This window comes from Danio rerio, chromosome 23, assembly GCF_049306965.1.
Source record: "Danio rerio strain Tuebingen ecotype United States chromosome 23, GRCz12tu, whole genome shotgun sequence".
In the NCBI taxonomy this organism is placed as follows: domain Eukaryota; kingdom Metazoa; phylum Chordata; class Actinopteri; order Cypriniformes; family Danionidae; genus Danio; species Danio rerio.
This window is the reverse complement of record NC_133198.1, coordinates 36,382,328-36,401,806: the sequence shown is the minus strand read 5'-3', so window position 1 is coordinate 36,401,806 and position 19,479 is coordinate 36,382,328. Positions and strand designations below refer to the sequence as shown.

At 34.7% G+C, this 19,479-nt stretch overlaps 1 protein-coding gene and 1 long non-coding RNA gene across 14 annotated transcripts in view; one reads left to right on the top strand and one right to left on the bottom strand.

The window, feature by feature from the left end:
- Window positions 1-517: 517 nt before the first annotated feature.
- rapgef3 (Rap guanine nucleotide exchange factor (GEF) 3) overlaps window positions 518-19,479 on the bottom strand; it is a 76,840-nt gene continuing 57,878 nt past the window's right edge. For 2 of the 6 annotated variants that reach the window (XM_009297025.5, XM_005162353.6), the window contains exons 15-28: window positions 19,343-19,425; window positions 18,975-19,005; window positions 15,909-15,987; window positions 15,622-15,759; window positions 14,345-14,442; window positions 13,181-13,306; window positions 10,549-10,730; window positions 8,365-8,455; window positions 8,041-8,091; window positions 7,871-7,958; window positions 7,709-7,773; window positions 7,558-7,612; window positions 4,077-4,148; window positions 539-1,107 (exon numbers count right to left, since the gene is read on the bottom strand). In XM_009297025.5, coding sequence (XP_009295300.1) covers window positions 989-1,107; window positions 4,077-4,148; window positions 7,558-7,612; window positions 7,709-7,773; window positions 7,871-7,958; window positions 8,041-8,091; window positions 8,365-8,455; window positions 10,549-10,730; window positions 13,181-13,306; window positions 14,345-14,442; window positions 15,622-15,759; window positions 15,909-15,987; window positions 18,975-19,005; window positions 19,343-19,425 — 1,278 coding nt within the window. In that variant the 3' untranslated portion in view covers window positions 539-988. Of the gene's footprint in view, window positions 1,108-4,076; window positions 4,149-7,557; window positions 7,613-7,708; window positions 7,774-7,870; window positions 7,959-8,040; window positions 8,092-8,364; window positions 8,456-10,548; window positions 10,731-13,180; window positions 13,307-14,344; window positions 14,443-15,621; window positions 15,760-15,908; window positions 15,988-18,974; window positions 19,006-19,342; window positions 19,426-19,479 lie in introns of all 6 variants that reach the window. The other 4 variants (XM_073939244.1, XM_009297024.5, XM_009297023.5 and 1 more) reach the window with 3 other exon arrangements.
- The window catches only part of LOC137489139 (uncharacterized), a 63,614-nt gene continuing 47,193 nt past the window's right edge, over window positions 3,059-19,479 (top strand). For 6 of the 8 annotated variants that reach the window (XR_012398629.1, XR_012398631.1, XR_012398635.1 and 3 more), the window contains exons 1-3: window positions 3,059-3,128; window positions 10,599-10,751; window positions 13,200-13,315. This is a non-coding gene — a long non-coding RNA (uncharacterized lncRNA). The remainder of the gene's footprint in view (window positions 3,129-10,598; window positions 10,752-13,199; window positions 13,316-19,479) is intronic. The other 2 variants (XR_012398637.1, XR_012398634.1) reach the window with 2 other exon arrangements.

The window sequence follows — 19,479 nt, the reverse complement described above, 5'->3', positions numbered from 1 at the left end:
TTCATGTATATGATTTTATATCATTATTTACAATAATATTCCCTTAACTGTTACTATTTTAAAGCAAATCTATATGGCTCAAAATAAGTTGCTGCGTGTATGAATTAATTATGAAGAACGATTAAGATCCTGCTTTTGCTTTGACCATTACCGCAAGTGATTTACTTTAAAACTGCGCCATATGGAGTTGCTTTAAAATGGTAACAGTTACGGGGATTTTATTGTAAATAATAGTATATAATCATAAACATGAATATAATAATGAATATTATGGCTGTTCTGAATGTCTTTAACGTGTTGCACGTCTGCAGTTAAGCTATTCTCTCCCTGTTCGCAAGGCAGGATATTAATAATAATAATAATTATTATTATTAATATTATTATTATTACATAAAAGCAAAAAAAAGTTGTGGTCATAAATTTGTGAATCATAATTCGTTTTATCATGATCTCGTCATAGCAAAAAGTTATGTCGAGATCATGACTAAACAAATTATTTTGAGATCACAACAAAACAAAAGAGAAAAAATATTTTAATGCATGGCCTCTTACTGAATATTTAATGTTAATGTCAAACATTTTATATGGTTTTGCCTCCTAAACAATAACTTCATTAATCAATTGAAGGGCTGTGGCGAATGGATATAGAACTGTGATCAACATCTTCATGATATAAATCTTTTATAAATAACAGTTAATGCCAGCAGCACTGAAGTGAATTGTTAGCTCACGTTGTAGGCTGAGTCAGATATGACCCAAACATCAGAACACTTCTGATAAGGCAATAAAAAAAAAGAAAGAAAATTGTCCATTGTCAGCATTTGTCATCCAGCTCTCAACTTTTTGCAGTTCATGCAGCACTGGTGGACAATTGTGAGAATTTACACCAATTAACCACACATAGGGTGGTCATGGCTTCCATCTGTTCAGTTTTTCTTTTCTCCAATATGGAGCAGGAATGGGCTGAAGATAGCAGTTTTGCGGGACCTCAGCGCTCTAAGGCTCTGGAGAGCTGAGTTAGTTTCTTCTGATTGTCGATCACTTTCAGGTTCTGGATGTACTGTCTGATACTGGTGGCACTGCGGAGGTTCAGAGACTGGTCTGAATCTACAAAAGGCAAAAGTGAGAATTAGAAAGACAGCCTGATGTATTTCTGCTCTTTTTGTAACATAACTTACCACATCTTTTTTTTTAATTTTTTTTTTTAGAGATAGTCATACTTGTTAAACAGTGGCTCAATTTAAACCACAGATGTCAAACTCGTGGAGGGTTACAAGCTCTGCACAGTTTAGCTTTAACTCTAATTACTGTAAACACTCCCGATCAAACTAACTTAGTCATACAGGCTTGTTTGAAACCTGCAGGTAAGTGTGTTGAAGTTGGTTTGGAATTAACCTGTTCCTAGGAGTGTTTGACATTCCTGAATCGAACCCAATGTAGCACCCAAAATTGCATCTCAAAAGGATAATTCACCCAAAAAAGAACATTTTATTATTATTTATTCACCCTTTACTTGATTCAGTTTGTTTCTTATTCTTTTGAACACAAAGGAAGAGATTTTAAAGAAAGCTAAACCATGCAGTGACTTCCACTGTAGCCTAATTGTTATCTTATTTTGTGTTCAGTAGAAACTCACAAAAGTTTAAAACCACACAAGGGTGAGTAAATGGTGAATTTATTTTCATTTTTGGGTGAACTAATGTTGGTAGGTACTGATTGGCAGGGTGCAAATAATACATTGACGATAAGGAGGTTCAACTTTTCGGTAATGCATCAGTAAATCACAAACACTGTAAAACCCAAAATGTTAAAGTAACTCAAATATTTAGTGTATTCTGACCAACAGTATTGTCTAATTAGCTGTTCTGTAGGTACTGTACTGTAGGTCAAACTATAAACTATGCATATAATTAGACTTTACTTTTAGGCTATATGTAAAAAAAACAAACTGCTATTTTACAAGAAAAGTGTCTTGTGAATACTTAAGCTGTCTTCAGTGCTCTGATCTGATGGTTTCAGACTGATAAAATTTTTTTTTTTTCTCGCATAGACTGATTGTGCATTCGCAATAATATGAACCATTATTGGTGGTAAAATGTATACTTATGTGTTATTTTCATTTTTAATGTTATCTTTCAAGATACAGATCAGAATAAACCCTATTTCCCACTACTTAGAAGACTATTTATGTTGTTTTGACGCCCTTCAGGGGAGATTAAGTTTTAATTAGGGGGGTCAGTCCCCACAAACCCCCATTGAGGTAAAATTGGTTTTACAGCTTTTTACACTGTTTACAATGGTACTTTAAATGTTTGGACTGAAATCACATGTAAGTATGACTTTAAAAAACATTAGCACTATTTAATTGACTATGAACAATGTTGTACTTTGATGGTTGTTGGCTGCTAATATGGTTTCACTGTAGAATTTGCAGTGAATACTTTTCTGAAATTATATTAAGGAGAAAGTCTGGATGTGCGAATATAAAACCAACTTTACCTCAATCAACCCCCCTGTAATTCGCACCCTGTTTATTGGTAAATAAATTAGCCATGGGTGTAATTTCAGTAACCCGGATACACTCCCTGCTGAAAAATCCAGCTTAAACCAGCCTAAGCTGGTTAGCTGGTTTTAGCTGGTTGACCAGCCTGGTTTTAGAGGGGTTTTGGCCATTTTCAGGCTGGTTTCCAGCCATTCCAGCCTGGTCTCAGCTGGTCAGGCAGGAAAATGACCAGCTAAAACCAGCTTGACCAGCCTGGTTTAAGATGGATGGACACAGCTGGTTTTAGCTGGGCTCCCAGCCTGGTTACGCTGGTCAGGCTATATTGTCATTGTAGTATTTTAGACGTTTAAAATGTAGACATTTTGCCACTAACATTTTTTAGTTTGCGATTTCAGAAGCTGTCCAGTGCTATTCGGGGTTAAAAAGCGTATTTAGTATGCAATTTGGGAAGACGTGTAATGTTAATCGGGGTTAAACGCGTTTCAGATTCCTAGTCAACGTTTGATTGTTTGCGGATTTCGATTGGACAAATGGAGCGTGTCACGTCAGCTGTGCGTAGTCGTGACTCGTAAGCCCAAACTGCTGTCAGGTTTTCCTCCCCTGAATGGTCTTTTCAAACAGTAAGGTAAGAGCGAAACAATGAAATGTTCTTTCATCACTTTAAAGGACGCATTACCTGTCATTTCATTTTTCAAACGCTGAAAGTAATGTCTAAAACAGTTACCGATTGGAAAATCCGAGTTGAAACGTAGGCTACATCTAAATTAAGTGCCTTTCTCTAGTTGTAATTATTTTCACCACAAGATGTCGCCTCACTCAACAAGAACACTTCATGTCCTGCCAATTGTGCCAAAATCATAGAATAACCCTTATTTTGACTAGCACCCCTGCTGAAAAAAACAGCTTAAACCAGCTTAAAGCTGTAGGTTAGACGCGTGTGTCAAATAATAAGTTGCAGTTCTACATTTTACATCATTTTACATTTTACAGCATTTCTTATAGTAGACCAATCTACTACTGTAGTTCTTATTTAATAATGTTGACTATTTGAGGTGGAATATCCTTAACCAATTTACTGTAACAATTAGTTTGTTGCAAGTTAGATGACGTGAGGAGAGCTCAAATAAAACCCAGTCTAGAGGTCTGCATTCCTGCGGCTGATCCAGTCCTCTATCCAATTCTGATACTGATGCAAAGTTGTTATGAACTTTTTGATGCAGACTTTAAGTAGGAGGGAGGTGGGGAAAATTATGAGATATCTGGGATGTAGCATGCAGTGTTACAAAGGGGTTTAAGTCTGACGTCAAGTTTCCAGATCCAAGCAATCTACCTAATTCCAAAAACAAATGGTATTAAGGCTCTCTGTGTGCTGTAAAATCATGCTAGTGGATCTATACTGGCTTCTCATATGGCCAGGCACTGATTAATCTTTTATGAATCACTGAAATATTACCAGGACACTGTGAGACTGTAGTTTTAAAAGTAAAAGATTGGTCATCTATTGTGAGTATAGAGGCTTGGACCTGGAAACCGCATTCCTGACATCACGACTGAGGAGAAAGAAATGACGTACATGTTGATATTCGGATAGCTTGAGCATCCAAGAACATTCTCTCCGTCAAGCCTTTCTGCGGAGATGAAGGCACTGCAAAAGCACAGAATAACTCTGAATTTAGATATGAATAAGTGAGATATGAATTAAAGTCACCATGAAATGAAGTTTGACGTCTTATTATTATTATTTTTTTTAATGAATTGACACCATTTCTAATAAATCATTAATCCATGAATGCATGCACTTAAGTATTTCTTCCCTCCTTCACCAATATCTATCTCTTCTCAGATGACACGTTAGAGCAAGCACACGACACACCATCACTTAATTGAAATCAAAATGACAGCAAACCACAACCATTTCATTCATTTTCAAGCAACAAAAATCAAGTCGATCTCTATTTTTGGTTTTCAAATTGGCTGCATTTACACTTCCACAAAAACAATCAGATTTTGTTTTACTCCCATCAGAGAGATGAATATGTTCCATAAGTGTAAACGTATGTCCATAAATTTTTTTTAATCTGTTCTGAGCCAGAGATTCATATCTGACTTGCATGTACGCGTAATATTATACCACAAAAATCAAATACGGTCAAGAGATCAGATCTTAGGGGTCATGAAATGCATTTTCACATATAAATGTATTATATTTTATAAACCAAGTTTTTTGCGCCAGAAGTGTATAGTATTAGTAAAAAATATGATTTATACTATCATGGATTATACTATTCTATTTACTTCTGTGTTCAAAAACAATAAAATGTTCTATTTTATAACTTCTTTAAGATTTGCAGTGTAAACACAGCCATTTAAGGCTATCAGCTTTCATTGTAGGACAACTTTAAATGCAACAGTGTTAAAGGGATCGTTCACCCAATAATGAAAATACTGCAATTTACTCACCCTTCACTTGTTGAAAAACTATTTAAGTTTTTTTCTTAAGTTAAACACAAAATAAGATATTTTGAAATTTGCTAGTTGCTGGGACACATTGACTTCCCGAGTCATTTTTGTCTGATAGGTCACAGCAACCAGCCTTCTTCAAAACATCATCTTTTGTGTTTGGCAGAAGAAAGAAACTTAAGGGTTGAAGAGTTTTTGAAAATCACCTTCTATGCAGTGTTTTAGGACAGCACCAAGTGAATGAAAATATCCAGAGGTTTAAATCGGAAAGTGCATCGTGTTTAAAACTATTGATTCTTTAACGAAATAGTCAATTCAGAGTCCAATAAATGAATCGTGTTGGGTTTAGATCTTTTGCCTGAAAGCATTGACGCTGATACGGTACATCAGCAAATATGTACCGGGGATTATGGGATTGATCATGACACGGAGATAACAATCACTGACAGATGGAGATTTTGCTGTGGGAATAAAGGGTAAACGCTAATTTTGACAACAATACCACAGTATAGGCAACCGTGTGCTGTGGTTGTTCCTGTCATTTTCTAAAGATTGATACAATAACCTACACTGCAGTGCGGGAGTCGCCGGCCGTTTGCTATTAAAGGAAGGATCAGCAAAGACTGATGTATGGAACTTTGTCAGACTTTGGCAGAGACTTAGTCAGTAACTGTTAAAGTTTATATGGACAAGTTTCTTCTTCCTCCTGATCATAACATGTAAGTGTAATTAAAATTGTTGCCTCGTTTTCTGTAGTCAAAATATGTATTTATTGTCTTGTAAATTGAAATCGCTCTGCACGGCTTGTAATCACTTATCTACTATAGATCAGTGCTTGCACTGTATCTCTCAGGCCCCGTTTACACTAGTGCATTTTAGTTTTAAAACGGCGTTTTAGAATGAAAACGATCCGCGTCCACACTAGCATTTCACCCAGCGTTTCTGAACAACTCTCCGTCTACATTAAAACGGTGAAAACGCACATCACGTGACCACACACTCACACAGACACACACAATCTGACATGCGCTGCAGCATGCTTTGAGCACATATGAGAGCAGGGCACGTCGAACTGTTCATCAACATATTCCCCGACTTTGGTCTTTTGAATCTATTAGGCTACTTGTTCTCAGGTAACGTGTTTTGGATGAGCGCAAGTATAAGTTAGGTTAATATCTTAATTAATGTAACCGCTAACACAGATTCTGCCCAATTGACTGATGGCTTGCCGTTATTTTCTCTATTGTATAAACTTATTGTACGTTATATTTTAAAATGGCCATTATTGGTTATTTAAAATGATATTCAGTTATAGAAAGGGTGTTTCGTATTTTCAATAAAAATGAAAAGAGGCAGTGATGTTATAGGCTCGGTTTTGTTATAAATATGCATGAAGATGACGCTCATATAAATGTGGAGCTACACGACACCTCAACATTTTTGATGTCTGTTAAGTTGCTAATATCCAAAATGAAAATAGGCAGTTCCTCACATGTTTTAAATTTTTTGATAAGACAGTAAAACAGCATAGCCAGGGTGATGTAAATGATCTTATAAAGTACACCCGGGAGTTTGTTTTCCATATCAAACTTGCGAAGTCTGAACTTACACGGAGAGGATGCGAGACTGAACTGTGTGTAGGCTACTTAATATTGAAGAAAAAGCTCCAATCAGAGAGGCGAATGTCTGCAGCCCCGCCTTCGTTTTCAGATGTCTCTGTTTTCCCCCATCCACACTGAGACAGAACAGCAGCGTTTTAGAATGGAAACGGCCTCTTCAGCGTTTCCTTAACCCTCTGTTTTTGGCGCTCGAAAACTCCGGCGTAGTGTGGACGGATGGCGTAACCATAGCAAAACGTATGCGTTTTCAAACTAAAACGCATTAGTGTAAACGGGGCCTCAGGCTAAATCTAAATGAAGCTGTTCACATATTGTGTACAAAACAGCGTTGAAAACGTGATGCATGCTTCTTACTTTACCAACTTAAATGCATTTCTGAACTTGTGATCCTCTGCCGTATGTCTTTGCTATGGCCACCATCAGCTGTTCGGCGCGGTCAATTTTCTAAATAGTTCAACTTTTGCCACTGTGTGGATTAATACTGAATGTGTGTCGTTGTTATTACTTGGGGTTAGGGTTAAGAGTAGAGTAATATGCTGGTGCTTCCTGCACTGAGCTCTGACATACTCTGTGCTACTTCATAGCTGTGGTTGTTGTTTCTCTCTGTTTCGCGCTGAACTTAGTCGACCAATCACAACAGACTGGGTCATTGGACCAATCAGCACATATTAGCCTCACGCAAAGGAGGGGTTTGGGAACAAATGAATCACTGAATGATTCATATGGTAGTCATTGGGATAACTAGGTAAAAATAAATGCATATTATAAGACAATCAAAGTGTTTTTTGACCTTGCATGCAAATCAGAATTTTGTTGGAGATCCCCAAAACCAAAACTATGACCTTTTATAATGCAAATAGGCGCTCCTTAAAATCACATGAGGGAGAGTAAATGAGGCAGTTTTCATTTTTGGATGAACTATCCCTTTTAAACACTGTGGTGTTCTGTGAACCACACCACTAGAGGGAGCCGTACCGTAAGGTTGGCTTCGACAATCCCGAACTGTCTTCACTGTTCTGGCAATCATGCGCTAAAACAAGATAAAAAAAGACACACATTAGATGTTTTTGTCCAAAGTATAGAGTTTAAATGTTAATTAATTGCAGCACTCTGACCACAAACTCACCATTTTCTCAAAGTTGACCAGTTTATCAGTGTAGTTCTTGTTTCCCTCATGAATAAATGTCATATCTGTGTAGGTAAGTGATGCATTTAGCTGATTAAACTGTAATCCACTATATACTACTGTAGAAGTAACATAAACTGTAGATTCACTAGTGAACTGTACCTTTTAGAAGCAGTGGCATGAAGGGAATGTATGGAGGGCTGAGTTTGGCAATAGTCAGTCTGTAGGCCCTGTGGTTACGGGACGGATCCTAAAACACAGATTATTAATATATATATATATAGCATTCACATATATTGAACAATCCCTGAAAAGTGTGTGTGAACATTTACCATCAGTCTTTCGTATGCACAGTAGATCCTTTTGGTTTTATTGGGAAGTCTCTGTTCAATGAGATCAAAATATATGTATTTTTTTATTAAGTCAAATGAATTAGCATTGCACTTTTTTCAATTCAAGCTGTTTCAGAAAAGAAAAGTATGATGGTAATCTTTATAGTATTACTTATAACATTTAGCACATTAAAACTGGGGAATGTCCTAATTTGTAAGGCGCCTTGGAAAAACGTGTCTGCTAAATGAATAAATGTAAATGGAGTAGTGTAGATTATTAAAGGCAGATTATTATATAGCCTAAGAAAGCGCATTCGTCCTTACCTCCCATGTTTTATTGAGCCTCTGCACTGCACTGTTGCTGAGGCCAAACATTACTGCGAAAAAAGAGTTGAGGTTCTTCTGCTCTTTCAAACTGAAACACATCAGAATAGACGCCCGTGAGCTCATACTGTCTAATACAAACAAGTCATATGAGTTTATTTCATTGTAAATAATTGGTAGTATGTGTTATATGTCATACATGAGACATCATAATTAATGATCAAGACCTGTGAACAGAGGTAAAAAAAATAAAATAAAATTTAGCTTCCTCTAGTGGTCACTAATGATATGAGCTATAAAATCAGTTACTTTGATAATACCAAAATATCAAATATTAAATACCAGTTTTAAATATTAATTTATTTTCTTTTATATAATTTTTTTCTTTATTTTCTTTTCTTTAATATATATTTTAGTTATATTCCAATATTGTTAAGTTTGTTTTTTTATAAAATGTATGTGCATTTATGAAAATTATGCAAAATTTTTAGTTTTAGCTATTTGTGTACATTAAATTAAAATGAGAAAAGTCTTTGGCAAATATGTAAAGATGTTTTTATATATCTACATATACTGTGCTCAGCATAACTGAGTACACCCCATTTTAAAAATGAATATTTTGATCCATTTCTCAGTGAATATATGCAATATATTTTGGTGCATTTAAACAAAACAGATTTATTAAACAGATATATGTATATATTCAAATTATATTTTGGATAAGTTCCAGATAAGCTCCAGATTGTTGGTTTTCAAAGCTCCAGTACTGACTAATCTAATACATATGCACAAATATAATATTGTATAGCTTCCTATTAAAAATACAAATTTAAAAGATAGCTTTGTGAGGGGTGTGCTTATATTTGCTGAGCACTGTATATATACAGTATGTATGTATGTGTGTGTATATATATATATATATATATATATATATATATATATATATATATATATATATATATATATATATATTTATTTTTTTACTTTTTTTTTTACTGTACAATTGAAGTCAGAATTATTATGAAGTCAGAATTATTATTGATTATCAAAATCTTTAGCCACTTTAAGCTAACTTTTTTGGATAGTCTGCGCTATACAGAATCAACTATCATTATACAATGACTTGCTAAATTACCTTAACCAGCCTAGTTAATGTAATTATCCTAGTTAAGCCTTTAAATGTCACTTTAAGCTGAATAGAAGTGTTTAAGTAAATATTATTTACTGTCATCATGTCAAAGATAAAATAAATCAGTTATTAAAAATGAGTTAATAAAACTATCATGCTTAGAAACGTGTTGAACAAAATCTTCTCTCCGTTAAACAGAAATTGGGGAAAAAATAAACAGAGGGGCTAATAATTCTGACTTTAACTGTATAATTTTTTAAAAAACTTAAAAAATATAGGCTTATATATTAAACTGTATTAAAAGTGTTATTTTTGAAAACAATACAGGCTGGGCCGTTTTATAAATGCAAAACTAAAAATGGGTCAAAACCAAAATAACATTGATTTTGTAGAGGGGGATTAAAATGACAATTTCCACCAAATTAAGAGCACAGTTACATATGGAAGGAAATTAATCAAGAAAATAAAATGGATTGACATATGTCAGTACTTGGTTTTAAGAGTTAAAAAATAACCACTTTTTTACACCAACATTTGCATGGCAAAAAGTTTTGAAGAAATCACAAATCTTTCTTAAGGTATTATAGTCATTGCTTGATATATGGGAATCTTAGTGCATCTCTGTATGTAAATTATTAGGTTTTATATTGCTTTACTCCCCACAGCCTTCCCTCCAAAAAACAAAAAAAAAAAAAACACAACCAATCATGTAGTATATGATGCAAATAGCAATACCACTGTTTACAGACATTTGTTTCAGCATGTATTCCTAACATTTATTGTGGTATATCTGCATTATCTTGTGCATGTACTCTAACTGTACAGTTGCAATGACACAAACTGAGCACAAAGTTTGTTTAAAGATTATGTAAATTAGTGGGTTGGGTAAATATTCGGTGAACCAAGTTGTGAAGGTGAACTCATGTGACGTAAAATAAATCTTGTGTAATGATAGCATTAATGATTAAACCATTGACAGATTTTGATTAACCTCTACTACTGTATATATAAAGTATATGGCCACTAACAGTGTTGTCAGTTGATGTAATACTCACACAACAGCCATCTTGATGAACTTCTTCAGCAGTATGGCTCTCTTGCCCAGGTCTTCACAGAGACACAGTTCAGTCACAACCCAGTACTGAACCTCATTGAAGCGACGAACAAACCGCTCGAGGTTTGCTGTGGTGGATCCAGGGAACTTTTCCCGTCCGAAAACATAGTAGACAAGCTCCACCTGCAGTACAGCAAATACAAGGTATTGTATTTGTAATATACAGAGGATATTGAAGACTTTTACCAACAACAAAAAAATTATCATTAAAATTATACAAGTTTTTATTTTTGAGCAAAACAAAAAAATGTTGTCACATAAATGCATTTAGCATAATATTACACACAATATTAATGTTCACAGTGTGTTTTCTTTATAAATGTAGGTGTTTAAAGCATTAAAAACCCTATCTTTAGTATAATATTTTAATATTTAGTGTCATTTTAGTATAAATCTCAACTGTTAAGACAAATCTAAATAAATTAAAATATTAAATTGATTTTATTGCATATAGTATACTATGCTAGTATATTTCTATAAGATAAGAGCTTTATTTATCTCCTCTTTTATGTTTATTTCGGGTGAACTTTGGAAGTATCTGATTCTTCCGAATGTAGGACAAGTAGTCCAAATGACACACGTGTTCACTTTACTTCCTACATCTGATAGGCCCTAATATGTGTGTATTTGTGAGCTGGCGGCACGGCAGACGTCACATATTTCAAATGTTTACTCAGTAGGTGTGAGCCAGGCGTGCGATTCAGACAGCTCGGCTGTAAATTATTTCACTGACTCACTCTCTCTGTCATGTTTGATTCTTGAACCGATACACCGCACACATGACTGATCACATCCGTGTGACGTTTGTGTGCCTGAACACGTGACGCCATTTCTATTTAAATGCCAAAGCTAATATATACAACATCACTCTGCTCTAATTGTGATCGGTAAGGATGATTTAATTTTAGTATTTAAACGTCACCATTAAAGTGACTCAGTGGTTAGCACTGTCGCCTCACAGCAAGAAGGTCTTGAGTCCCGGCTGGGCCAGTTGGCATTTCTGTGTGGAGTTTGTATGTTCTCCCTGTGTTAACGTGTGCTCTGATTTCTCCCACAGTCCAAAGTCATGCACAATAAGTGAATTGGGTAAACCAAATTGGCTGTAGTTTATGAGTGCGTATGGATGTTTGCCAGTACTGATGGGCATCCATTGTGTAGAACATATGCTTTACGCTCAAGTGACCCCTGATAAATAAGGGACTAAGCTGAAGAAAATGAATGAATAATTATGTCTGTTGCTTTTGCACATATTACCTTTCATGCAGTCTGTAATGTGCATGTAAACGATGTGCAAACTTTAAATGATCAGAGTTTCTGATAAATGTCTCCAAAAAGAAAAGGGAACTGCCTGAAATGAGTTATCAGTAATTGCAGACTTTCTAAACAAACCTATGTGGGTTTGTTATACATTTGCATAGTATATTTTTTATTTGCCGCCTATGAACACTGAAGTTGTTGAGGAACGGCAGAGTTTGGTTTGTCTTGTAACAACAGGAAATGTTGTTGTTTTTTGTATTGCAATATTAAATCCACTTTGCATGCACTTCTAAAGGATGAGAATGTGAGCTTAAATTGATACAGTAAAATTGATGCCATTGTCACTGTTTATATTAATGTTTTCAAGTGTTGAGGAAGACTTATAAGCTGAGTTTGGCCAATTGCATTGCAAAAATCCTTGTCTTACTCAGAGATTTCTAGTCCAAATGTCTAAAAATTCTCAAATCAAGAAGCAAACGAAAAATGTTGTCTTGTTTTCCGAAATAATAGCAAATATATAAGCAAAATAATCTTATTTCAAAGCGAAAACAAGATTACTTTACTAGCCACATTGGCAGATTATTTAACTATTTTTACGGAAAAACTCACTTCACTTAGACTTTTTCTGAAAACAAGACAATATGTATTGCTTGTTTAGAAAATGCTTCTTGATTTAAGAAATCTGTAGATATCTGGACTAGAAACAAGACAAAAACATCACTCAATTTTGACTTATTATGTTTGAAAACAAAATATTTTTTGCGTGTCTAAAAATGCTTCTTGATTTAAGAATCAATTAAAATTTGGAAACGGGACAAAACCTCTTAAGTAAGAAAAGCATTTTTGTCTCAGAGACTGAATCACTGAACAAACCATTTCAGAAACTGTGCTGCGATGTACATAATGAGAAGATTGAACTGTTTTTTTTTTACCTTGCATGGGTGTAAACCAGTTGTAAGAGACATTAAAAACAACATTTTAAAATATCTTAATGGAGCACTTTAGGAGTTCAGATGCAAAAAACTCAAGAACCATCTGAAATGTTCATCTAAAATGAGCATTTTTTCTCAGTCTTCTACAGGGTATGTTTATTTTCAGTTATTGTACATTAAGGACAGTGAAAATAACCTATTCGTTCCCATAAAAGTGAATTTCTGAGAAAAAAACCTTCATTTTAGAAGACCATTTCAGATGGCACTTAGAGGTTTTTGCATCTGAACACTTCACTTGTTCCTCCTTAAATGGAAACTGTCATTGCATGTTTAATGAAACGGTTATATGCCAGTGACAAGTGTGTTTGTTGGTTTGTCTATTACCTCATGCATGGCCATGAAGAGTTCCCAGTCGTAGCTGGTGTGTTGACTGGCCATGTCCTTGGAGCAAATCTGCTCCAGAGTGTCCATGGTGCTCTTCTCCGGCCCCAGCTGCTCTTTATCAGGTGTCTGTCAGAGGTAAACCACACACGTACACATTGGGTTTTACGATGACCCTCTATTAACAAAACTATTGTTCTGCTATATTGTCCAGAATCTACTATAACCTTCTATCCCGGGCAATAAGCATTCAGTCTTATTTGGGAGGTAGGTTGTTGCTATGCATTTGCTAAGGTGTTCTGTGTGGCTACTCTGGGGTTGCTAAATTACTCTGGGCAATTGCTAGGATATTGTTACGGATTTTCTAGAGACTTCAAGGTTGCTGTGAGATTTCTAAGGTCTGTGTTGATCAGGTAATCAGATTGTTGTCTGAAATATTGTTTTGCAGTTGCTTGGGTTTAATTAAGGTGCTATAGATGGTTTCTAGGACGTTTAAGATGTTGAGATGTCTTGTTCTGGATGGTTTCTAAGTGGTTGCTGGTGCACTTAGACTCTTCTATGCTAGTTGACAGAGAAGCATACAGACTAATATTTGTCATTTTGTCTGGTTCCATAATTACATGTGTATATATTGATATTGATTACTCAGATTAAATAAATACAATAAAAACAAACCAATTATTGTTTAGAAAAGCTGACATATTGAGATTGTTTGAAGGTATTGCATAATTATGGCAAAATAATTAGTTACAAGGATCTTTAAACGTCATATTGTTAAAAATCACTTTAGCAGTTTTTTTTTTCAAGTTTAAATTATTAGTAGCCATTAATTGTTATTGTATGAAAAAAATGTTAAAATAGAAATGTTCCTTTTGTACTCTATAGAATTTATAATAAATAAGTAATTTTTTTTTTACATCTGGGTACAATAATTATATTGAAATTTCTTCAAATCATGAGACTTATATCCAGTTTAGTCATCTTTTTTCAGCTGAACCAAAAGTTGAACTGACTCTTGTTTAGTCTCGAGTCTCTTACCTAATCAATTGATTTCTAATGCAGTTTTTTATGCATAGAACAACAGATTTATCAGAGTTAAGCATATTACAGCTCATTTCTAGAGTGTTTTTACTATATAAAGGTGGTAATCATGTTGGCATCTCTCACCAGTTGTTCAACTTGGCTGGAAGTGCAGAGGAAAAGCTTTTCGTTCACTCCTAAAGAGGCAGACACTGCTGTGGTCTCCAACTTCAGCTGGACTCTGTCTGTAACATACAAAGCAGATGAGACTTTGATTACATGAAACATCTGATTAGGTCAGCAAACGAAGATTTCACCCAAAAATACAAAATTTAAGTTTGCTAAGCCTCAATTAGTTACATATCTTTGAGTTTCTTTCTTCTGTTGAACACCAGTGAAAATATTTTGAAGAATGCTGAACACCTGTAACCATTTAGTAGGGGAGAAACCATTGCTGTGAAAGTCAACAGTTACAGATTTCCAACATTTTTCCTAAATATCTTCTTTTGTTTAACAGAAGAAAGAAACTCAAAAAGGTTTGAAACAATTAAAAATAATAACACAATTTGCAACTCTGAACCCAAATCATATTAATCTCATGGTTTATATTTTAAATAAATCACAACACCTATAACCATTTACTTCCATAGAAGAAAAAACAAATACTGTAGAAGTCAATGGTTACCGGTTTCCAACCTTTTTCAAAATATCTTCTTTTGTGTTTATCAAAATTTATAAAGGTATGTTTGGAACAAGTGAAGGGTAGCAAATGATGACAGAGTTTCAACTCTGAACCCAAATCATATGAATGTCATAGTTTATATTTTGAAGAAAGCTGAACACCTTTAACCATTTTCTTCAATATATTTATCTCTACTATGAAAGTAAATAGTTACAGATTTTCAACATTTTTCAAAATATCTTCTTTTGTGTTTAACATACAGGTTTGGAAAAGGGTGGGAAAAAGTGACAGAATTTTCAACTTTGATCCCAAATCATATGAATCTCATAGTTTAAATTTTGAAGAAAGCTAAAAACTGGTAAGCTTTTACTTTCATTTAGGGAAAACAAATACTGTGGAAGTCAATGTTTACAACTTTCCAACATTTTCCAAAATATTATAATTTGTGTTTAACAGAAGAAAGAACCTCATAAAGGTTTGAAACAAGTAAAGGGTGGGCAAATGATGACAGAATTTCCAACTCTGATCCCAAATCATATGAATCTCATAGTTTATATTTTAAAGAAAGCTGAAACCGGTAACCAATTTCTTCCATTTATAGAAAACAAATACTGTGGAAAAGAACATTTTTCAAAATATCTTATTTTGTTTAACAGAAAAAAAAAACTCCATAAAGGTTTGGAACAAGTAAAGAGTGGCAAATGATTCTCTGAACCCAAATCGTATGAATCTGATAATTTACCTCCTGAGGAATTCATCTTGACAAGCACATAGTTTCTGTCAGGATCCACTAATGTAGTCAAGATGTCGTTCACCGATGCATCAACTGGCAGCATCACAGTGACAGCCTTATGATCCGGTTTAAAGATCTCATACAACACTGAGAAAAAACAAACTCTTCTTAATTAAGGTAAATCCCAGCCAGTCTATTTTGATTAATCAAAACAATTTCACAGGTTTATCTGGACTTTCTTTAATGTCTTTGTGTTATGGATTGGTATAAAATCTTACAGAAGTAAAAACACAAACCTTTATCTTGGGCTTTAATCGACCTCAGTTTTCCCACCGGCTCTTCGTAAGCTGAAAACCAATCAAACTTTTGGTTCAGCTGAAATAAATAGACGAGCATATTGGATATCAGAGCTTGCAGGGCTTTAAAAGGCAGTTTTTAAGATGTGGAGACAGACCGAGTATAAAATATATAGACAGTATTGATGAATTCGGGAATGATGGATTTTCTCAGTGTAATTCCAAGAATGTGAGGAATCTGAGAGAAAAATCAGGTGTCTGTGAAGGATTGGCAAAATGGCATTTTAAAACCATATGTTAGGATGATTTTTGTCAGAAAAAAAGCTATAAAGGTTTCTACCAGTGGATTGGATGTTTAATGCAATACAGTATTATAATCAGTCAATGCGAGTCTAAGACGAATAGGTTTTTTATGCATTAGAATGTTTGGTGTTTTGTTTTTAAAGATTATTATACATTTGTACTATGATTTACAGAAAGTAATCACTAGAATGTAATTTAGGTACCAACAATATTTTTAGGTATTTAATGATATAATAAAAGATTATATTAAAGTATCACAGTGCAGAGTAAAAATCCTTATTAATTGTCATTTTAATGATTGTGACTTATTCTTTTACATCTTTTAATAAGTACATGTACGAGTGTGAGTGTGTTGTTTCATTTTTGCATTAATATAATGTTATGGTGAACACCAAAAAATTTTTCACCAAAAAAAATGTAATAACAATGAAACATTAAAGCAGACACTTGCATTTAATGTTTTCACTTTTGTAAAAATTTAACTTCACGTGAAAATCTGAAGAAATTAAAGAAAAAAAACAACTAAACACCAAAACGTCCCCATACAGTTTGATGGAGCGCTTAGACCCGAAAGCCGCTTTGTGTGATGTCACACCTAACAAGCGGATATTTGGCTGCTAGCTAGTACAGTTTATAAATGTTTTGCGAAGTTCAATTCATTACACCAGTAGGTGGCAGCATATGTTTTAATGTTTATGTTTTTACACTAAGTTAAAAGCACATTGTCATTTGGACAATAATTCAGTGAAAAGTTCATCAATTTCACTTTACTGAACTGAATTTATTAAGGATTTACTATTTACAAAGTCAACGAATATACATCTTTCGCACTGTGTATCGTTGATTCCCTGATTATGAAGGAAGAGTTGATTTTTTGCACAATTTTTGCTGCTTGTTACGCTGAATCAACAAAAGTCTTAGGGATTTTTTGGACAACCAAATTTTTTTATGTTCAATTCACTTAAATTTGTAAAAAAAAAAATAAGTTGACTTAAACGATTTGTGTTGGGACAACATAAAGGAACTGTGTGGAACCCAGCATTTTTTGCAGTGCACATGGTCCACACTGGCAACTCAAAGATAAATGTATTTATAGACATTATTTCACATCATATAGGCTTTCTTTAAATCTATGCATCATATTGCCTATATACACTACCTGACAAAAGTCTTGTCATCTATCCAAGTTTTAGGAATGACGAATAATGAATTCTAGTTGCTCATTTGGTAACAGAAGTGGCTAATATGAAGGTAACGATATGAAGGCCTCTAGATTACGCTTATTTTACCAAAATGAAATATGATTTTTAATGATTTCATTAGGACAGTAAGGTCTGACTGTGCTTAGACAAAAGACTTGTCATTTAACAGAAATAATGTACAGTATAGAATATAAAGTCATAATGCAGTGGAAAAAGAATGAATATTGTGTATGACTCCCTTGAGCTTGGACGACGGCATCCATACATCTCTGCAATGACTCAAATAACTTATTAATAAAGTCATCTGGAATGGCAAAGAAAGCGTTCTTGCAGGACTCCCAGAGTCCATCAAGATTCTTTGGATTCATCTTCAATTCCTCCTCCTCCATCTTAACCAAGATATGCTCAATAATGTTCATATCTGGTGACTGGGCTGGCCAATCCTGGAGCACCTTGACCTTCTTTGCTTTCAGGATCTTTGATGTGGAGGCTAAAGTATGAGAAGGAGTGCAATCCTGCTGAAGAATTTGCCCTCTCCTGTGGTTTGTAATGTAATGGGCAGCACAATTGTCTTGATGCCTTTATTAATCCGGGGTCGCCACAGCGAAATTAACCGTCAACTTATCCAGCACATTTTGACGCAGTGGATGCCCTTTCAGCCGCAACCCATATCTGGGAAACATCCACACATTCACACACACACACTCATACACTACGGACAATTTAGCCAAGCCAATTCACCTGTACCGCATGTCTTTAGACTGTGGGGGTAACCGGAGCACCCGGAGGAAACCCACGCGAATGAAGGGAAATTCCCCACAGAAACGCCAACTGACCCGAGGCTCGAACCTGCGACCTTCTTGCTGTGAGGCTAGAGCACTACCTACTGCGCCACTGTGTCGTTCTGAATGTAACCCCAAACCATAATTTTTCCTTCACCAAACTTGACTGATTTCTGATTTTTGATGAGAATCTTGGGTTCATGTGGGTTCCAATAGGTCTTCTGCAGTATTTGTGATGATTGGGATGCAGTTCAACAGATGATTCCTCAGAAAAATCTACCTTCTGCCACTTTTCCAAATGATCATCTAGAAGTCAAGTTATTATTTTTTGCTCTTACAAATGAGTTCGAAGACAAGACTATTGTCAGGTAGCGTAGATAAAGAGTAGAGAATAAAAAGCCATAATTATTCAAACTGTGGAACATTCTAGCAAGTCAGTCAGGATCGACGACAAGACTTTTGTCAGGTAGTGAATGTACTTAGTTTAAACATTTGTTCTGAATCATACTGCAAATATCTACACAATATTGCTGGGGTTCATGTGACCGTGGATAATTCTGACCTACTTTTAGTTTTCATTTCAGTGTTTTTGTAATGAATGTGTATTACAGGATCTACTTTTTGTTTTGTTCTTTGTATTTGTCTTAAGATCTCCGGCAACAGAGATGTTGACTTTTCCACCGGAGAGTTTGTTTATCGCTCTGTGTTGTAAAGTAGGATTTATTGGCTTTCTTATCGCTGCCAGTTTCCTATTAGACCAAGAAACCATTGCTTCTTACCTTTGTCAGAGTGTGACATCCATTCTCCATTCTGTAAAGTGTGCAATAAATAGGGTTTAAATGTGGGATTATGTAATGAGATTTTATGACATATTTAGCAAACTGAAGAGTCAAGCTGTGGACTTTTTAATAGCAGGTCAGATAAAGATTAATTGTGCTTTTTATGTTATGACTTTATGACATCATATGTGATTATATCATTTTTTGGCTCTAAACGATCCTTCTAAGTGTGAATTACAGTAGGTACACATTGAAGAATCACTTTCAATATGTTCATGATTCATCTGTCACAGACAAGGTTATATGGCACACATATTGAGACCACATATATAAGTGCAGGTGTTTGTATGTGTATGTATTATACTTACATTTTTGTCTTCCTCCTGTCCCTTAGCTGTTCTCTAAGCATGCTAGAAAGTCTTGAGTCTGCCATCACTCCTTCCCTGAATTTCTATCATAGAAAATGACAGTGATATTTTAACAGTTTTTCCCATTACATTTACCT